General features: G+C 31.3%; 1 protein-coding gene across 1 annotated transcript in view; it reads right to left on the minus strand.

Annotated features, from left to right (window-relative positions):
• Nucleotides 1-6,420, minus strand: part of LOC107555439 (copine-3-like) — a gene marked incomplete at its 5' end in the record, with an annotated part of 10,041 nt that extends 3,621 nt beyond the window's left edge. Inside the window, 7 exons of the mRNA XM_016238246.1 lie at nucleotides 2,474-2,650; nucleotides 3,713-3,772; nucleotides 3,873-3,959; nucleotides 4,049-4,147; nucleotides 5,976-6,065; nucleotides 6,182-6,262; nucleotides 6,349-6,420. Coding sequence (XP_016093732.1) covers nucleotides 2,474-2,650; nucleotides 3,713-3,772; nucleotides 3,873-3,959; nucleotides 4,049-4,147; nucleotides 5,976-6,065; nucleotides 6,182-6,262; nucleotides 6,349-6,420 — 666 coding nt within the window. The remainder of the gene's footprint in view (nucleotides 1-2,473; nucleotides 2,651-3,712; nucleotides 3,773-3,872; nucleotides 3,960-4,048; nucleotides 4,148-5,975; nucleotides 6,066-6,181; nucleotides 6,263-6,348) is intronic.
• Nucleotides 6,421-6,585: the final 165 nt, after the last annotated feature.

The following is a 6,585-nucleotide window of genomic DNA, read 5'->3' on the forward strand; positions in this document are numbered from 1 at the left end:
TCATACTGTATTTATTATATTTATTAATATTTTGAATTCGTTTTTATTTTTTAGTTTTCATTAGTTTTAGTATTTCTTTATGCACTCGTATCAGTTTTAGTCACTAGCACTTATTTTAGTTATTTGCCATTGCAAAAAAAATATTTTTTTCTTTATTTCAGCCTAATTTCAATTTCAGTTTTACTTTTAGTTATAGTCAACATTAACAACACTGGTTAGGGACTAATTCAAATCAATTATAAGTATTAATAATCAATAAGTATTAACACTATTAAACCAACAACCAAAACCAAAATATGGTTTAATATTGTATAAATAAAAACTAGCTATCCACTGACTAATCAGACATGGATTTATTTTTCCTATTATGAACGTTGCCACAGAAACAAATCATTTTAGAGTCCAAGGACTTCAGTTTCATAATTCAATATGACATGAATGCAGCATAAATTCAACATGCTTTAGGAAAACCTCCTGTTTTAAGTTCAAAGTATCATTCAACATCTTCCTTTCCCTCAGTTTGTGATGCCATTTTACAGCAAATATGGCATCCATGACTACTAACCCTGCAACAACGATGGCTACTTTCAATAAAACAGATGAATATGACTGCTGTGACAGCTGAATGCTTTGTGAAGCGGTAATGTGCATTAAATCATTCAGACAGGTGCATGATAGAGTGTCAGGTGCAGATAAAGAAGAGAGCCCTACGTGTTCATGTCTATGATTGTTTTGGCTCGTGTGGAGGCGACAGGTTTATATATCTGAAGTAGGACGTGACTTGTTGTGGTAATTCTGCCAGTACACATTGGGCAAGCATTTCCCTGGGCGCCTGAAATGAAATGGACACAAAGGCACAGGTGAGATGCTACAAGCCATAACATGTGGTAGATATATGGGACCAAAACATTATAAATATAAGTTTGTGTTGTGTTCGGCTCTGCTCAGTGTCTACTGGCATAAACAATTATGAAAAGGGTTGGGAACTTGTCCGATTAAAAAAATACAAAAATAACAGAACCGAGAGTTTTCGCATGTTCATTAAGGCTCATTCACACCGAGAGCGATAACTATGTTAGAGTCCACATAAACGTACGCCCTTTACTCACAGATGCGTACTGAACACAGTTAACACCGCTACCGAATCTATAGCGCGAATCATACAGAACAGGTGGACTCCGATTCCAGAACAAATGACTCTTATGAGCTGGTCACTTTTAGTGAATCAAAAACATACAGCGTGACCAGAGTAATCCAAATGACTCCTGAACAAATGACTCTTATCTGCTGGTTATTTTTAAATGAATCAAAAACTTACAGCATGACCAGCATAATCCAAATGATTCTTGAACAAATTACTCTTATGAGTTGGTTATTTTTAAGTGATTTAAAAAACATAAAGTGTGACCAGTGTAATCCAAATAAATGACTCCCATGAGCAGGTTCTTAGTGAATCAATCACTTTTTATCCGTGTGACGGAAACTAATGGATACTGATTGCTTTTTCACATCTTTTAGTTAAAAGATACAGTAGTATTTAAAAAAATATAATACAATTATGAAATTTGTTACCTCATTTTTTGTTTGATTGTGTTATGTAATACACAATTATATCTATGCTACCCTTAAAAAAACGAAATTTCATTCATTCAGACCGTGATACTTTTTGCAAGAATGGTTGCTATGGGGTGGAACATTTCCAAAAGTTATATATATATATATATATATATATATATATACAGTGGGGCAAAAAAGTATTTAGTCAGCCACCAATTGTGCAAGTTCTCCCACTTAAAAAGACAGGTGGACTCCGATTCCAGAACAAATGACTCTTATGAGCTGGTCACTTTTAGTGAATCAAAAACATACAGCGTGACCAGAGTAATCCAAATGACTCCTGAACAAATGACTCTTATCTGCTGGTTATTTTTAAATGAATCAAAAACTTACAGCGTGACCAGCATAATCCAAATGATTCTTGAACAAATTACTCTTATGAGTTGGTTATTTTTAAGTGATTTAAAAAACATAAAGTGTGACCAGTGTAATCCAAATAAATGACTCCCATGAGCAGGTTCTTAGTGAATCAATCACTTTTCATCCGTGTGACGGAAACTAATGGATACTGATTGCTTTTTCACATCTTTTAGTTAAAAGATACAGTAGTATTTAAAAAAATATAATACAATTATGAAATTTGTTACCTCATTTTTTGTTTGATTGTGTTATGTAATAACTAAATCGATAACTGCAATCCCCATCCCTAATTTTTTTACCTCTACCTTTTTTCTTTTTTTATGCAAATAAAATGTTTAAAATAAACATATAGGCCTCATATATGTTTATATCAATGAAAATAAACACATAAACAAACATGAATGATACTCCATGATACACCAATTTTCTTCAAAATGGCTGTAAAAATACTACAGTATGCAGCAAAGCAAAATAATAGAATCCAAAATGGCTATTAATTGATAGTCTGATGAATAAATATATTGCTAGTGTCCTTGTACCTGTCATAGTCCTGGACCACGAGGCCAACTGACCAGATGGCTGAGAGATATTCATTCACACCTTGAGGACTGATGTAATGTAAAGAATCAGGTGACCTGGGGTCACCATTTGACCCTGTGAAGTCTATGCCCACCTGGAAGAAAGATGTGAAGCACATGGATATGACACGAGTAACCATGCTTCAACATGAAGTAATATAATTCATAGACATAATATATGCAGTATAATTCTATGTGAGTATGTCTGTCTTTTTATATATCATAACTAAAATAAAAGATAAATATTTCATTTACACTAAAATCAAAAAAAAAATTGTAGTATTATTGTTTTTAGAAATCATATAATATATATTATAAAATATTGTTCCAACATAAATTAATTCTGAGACATAATATATACAAATATAATCCTAAATAATAATAATAATATAAAAATAATTTATATTAAAACATAAATATGTATTTATTATTGGCTATAATTATTGTTTTTATAATAATACACTGATATAGCTTTTGAAATATATATTATAAAATATTACTACTATTTATCTATACTAAATTAAACAAATAAATAAAAAGATAATAAATAAAACAATTATTACTTATATTGTAAATTGTATATTGTATTTATTTAGTATGATTTATTTTTATAAAAAGAGTATTTTTTTATTTATATTATAACATTTAGAATAAAAAATTTAGAATTTTTTTTATATTTAATTTAAAATATTGCTCCAACATGAAGGAATTTATTTATTTTATAGATACATAATACATGCAATATTATTATAATAACCAAACAAATAGAGACATGAAGTCTAGAGAAGAATATTTTGAGAAATGTTACGACTATATACTTAATTATATTTGACTTGTTACCTGTTAGTGATGTCTTAATTATTTAATGTGTTTAAATAAACCTTTTATGAAACAAAATTATGACCGTCACTGTAAATGATTATATTTCAACAACAAATAGTAATTGTATCATTTAGAAGTTACTTAAAAAACGGCATTACATGCAATTTACATGTTTGCAAAGGCTACAAATTTTGAATTTGAATGTTGGTTATTATAGTTAAAAATAAACAGTAATTGAATATAAGTTTGGTCTCTGTTGTTAATTGTAACATTATAGTAGGCTAATGTAAAAGGGCTCCCTATATTTTTGTGAAAAAAAAAAGTTAATGACTTACAGTGAAATTTATCTCGCAGCCTCCCATGATGTAGTCCAAAAAGGTGTATTCCCTGGTAATCTGAGACAGCAAACACAATCATGTCTAGAAATATTTGCATTGGGTTTAATATTGAATGTTGAGAATAAAACCAGACGAGTGTGTTTATGTGACACAGTACCTGACAAACCTTCACACTCACGACTCCAGAGTTCTTATAATTTTTCTTCTTCTGTTTCTTTTTGCTGTTTATGCACTCAAACTCTGCCTGCAGGACAAAAATCAGCTTCCTTAGTTCAGAAACATTCAGACATTCATCAGGTAATGAAATCAAAATTGCGTTGAGGATCATCTCACTGGAGCGCTGCGGGATGCCTCTTGCAGACGCATCATATTGGTCTCAAAAATCCCTATCAAATCATGAGATCCATCGTTGTCATAATCGTAACATTCAATCTAAAGAGGGTTGAAAATACAGCATGAAGTGATCTGAAGTGAATGAGATTAGAGGGTAAAAGACTAACCCTAACCCTAACCCTAAGATTTAGAGAGGTCATGCAAAAAGTCCATCAAATGAAGAACCATAGCACAGGTCTATTGGTCTCTTCATTCAAAAATTAGTAAGACACCACCAGAACAGCACACCAAACAGGATATCTCTGAATGAATAGATGAAAGATGTTGGATGCCCTGCCACTTTCCACTGCCCACATTTCATAAGGTTAGATATAATTGGAAGCCCGTTTCCCCCACTGAATAAAAAAATGAAAAAAGTTAATTGCGACTTTTTATCTCAAAATTCTGACTTTTTTTCTCATAATTGCGTGATACAAACTCACAATTGACTTTTTTTTTCTCCGAATTGCGTGATATAAACTCGTAATTGCGTGTTATAAAGTCAGAATTGCGAGATATAAACTCGTCAGAATTGCGTGATATAAACTCGTAATTGCGTGTTATAAAGTCAGAATTGCGAGATATAAACTCGTCAGAATTGCGAGATATAAACTTGCAATTGCGTGTTATAAAGTCAGAATTCTGAAAACATATCAGCCCCCCCCCCAAAATTAAACTTTAACTCGCAATTGTAATGCAGAAGAAAATAAAAATATCTCAAATTTTTCAAATAAAATAAAACATTTAAAAAATTACAATTTATTATATAAAACTTAAATTTTTCATTTGTACTCCATGACTTCCTACTGAAATACAGTAGCTAATAGTATTCTGTAAAGTTATATTATTTGATTTACAGCAACTCTAGTTAATATGTAATGCAAAAGAAATAAAAATATTTTTCATGTAAAATAAAACATTTAAATAATTACCATAAATCATGTACAATTTAAATTTTCATTTGTACTCCATTACATAGTATTCATTAACAGTATTCTGAACTTAGGTATTTATTTGATTTACAGTAACTGTTTAATATGTAATACAAAATAAATACAAATATATATAATTTTATAAGTAAAAAACATGTATTTAATTGCAATGAATTATATTCAATTTAAAAATTACAATTATTAATTTAATAACATAATTTATATATGTTATATAATGTTTATGCTATACATTTACATCATGTTTTTACTGCTTATATAAGCTACATGTTTTTCCCCACAATGCTTTATCCAAAATAATGGGGTTTAACAGAAAGTCCCCCCAGTTTGTGTTCAACAACATTATTTGACCTTTAGCCTTATTAATTCACCTTTCATTCATTACTTTTATAACAATTTTTGTAACTATTTAGTTATGGTTTCTTTAAAGTTCAGATTTAACCTTTCAAATTGTAAGGTTTTAAAATGCACAGATACAAATGCCACTGTTTCCTGAGAATGACCCTACTAGCCAAAGACTTCAACACATGAAAAGGGTTGAAAATGACCTAATTCAGGAAACAACAGTTGGACAGAATAGCACTATACTGATCTATGAAGGACAAACCAGCAGCTATTCAGTGACACACACATTTACAAACGAAACAGCCGTTCTGATGAAAAATACCTGCTCTTTCCCCGACAGTCAGTCTCCCTTTAAGATGCTTTTGCAAGAAAAATCACAAAAGTCATGAACACTGATTGTAAGCCACCAAACACCCTCTGACTGACAAACCAAAGCAAAGCCAGAGTTTTACAGCATCTCCACAGTCAAGTCAGAACAATTACAGATTGTTAATCCATGAGGCCAGCCTTTTATATGACACTTGTGTTAGCAACAGAGAGCTTTTTAATGTTATAAAATAACTTTTATATCAGCCAGTGAACACAGACTCTACCTTGATTGGTTTCTGCATGTCTCCTGCACAGAGAGACCGTAGAGGGATTTTAAAAGGCTTCCAGCAAGGATTCAAGTTATTCTTCACCACCTGGTATGAAAGATAACCATTAACATTCACAATAAACATTAACAACAACCATTCAGAGAGTTAATACTCCACATCTAAACAAACACACAACACACAACACACAACACACAATGCACCTCAGTTCTCAGAGCAAGCTGCCAGCCTGTTTCCGTCTGCCTGTAAAATTCCAGGTAGGGGTCTGATTTTCCAAAGAAATCCTGCAAGGAAACCCAAATTTAGACACTGAATGCATTTTACAGTTTAAAAGTAAAGCAAAGTCACAAACTCACATCTCATGTCTTACCTTTTTGTCCAGTTTTCTGGCCTCCATCTCAAAATTCACTACTCTGTTGTCCTTGATTTCCTCTGCACTGATCTGAAGTGAATATAAATATTTTTTGAATACTTTAGAACTGTTTTATTGAGTAAGGACGTATTAAATTGATGAAAAGTGACAGTAGGGGTTTTTAAATATTTCTATTTCAAATACAAACCTGATTCCAAAAAACGTTGGGACACTGTACAAATTGTGAATAAAAAC

Source organism: Sinocyclocheilus grahami, unplaced genomic scaffold (assembly GCF_001515645.1).
Source record: "Sinocyclocheilus grahami isolate Dianchi unplaced genomic scaffold, SAMN03320097.WGS_v1.1 scaffold19.1, whole genome shotgun sequence".
NCBI lineage: Eukaryota > Metazoa > Chordata > Actinopteri > Cypriniformes > Cyprinidae > Sinocyclocheilus > Sinocyclocheilus grahami.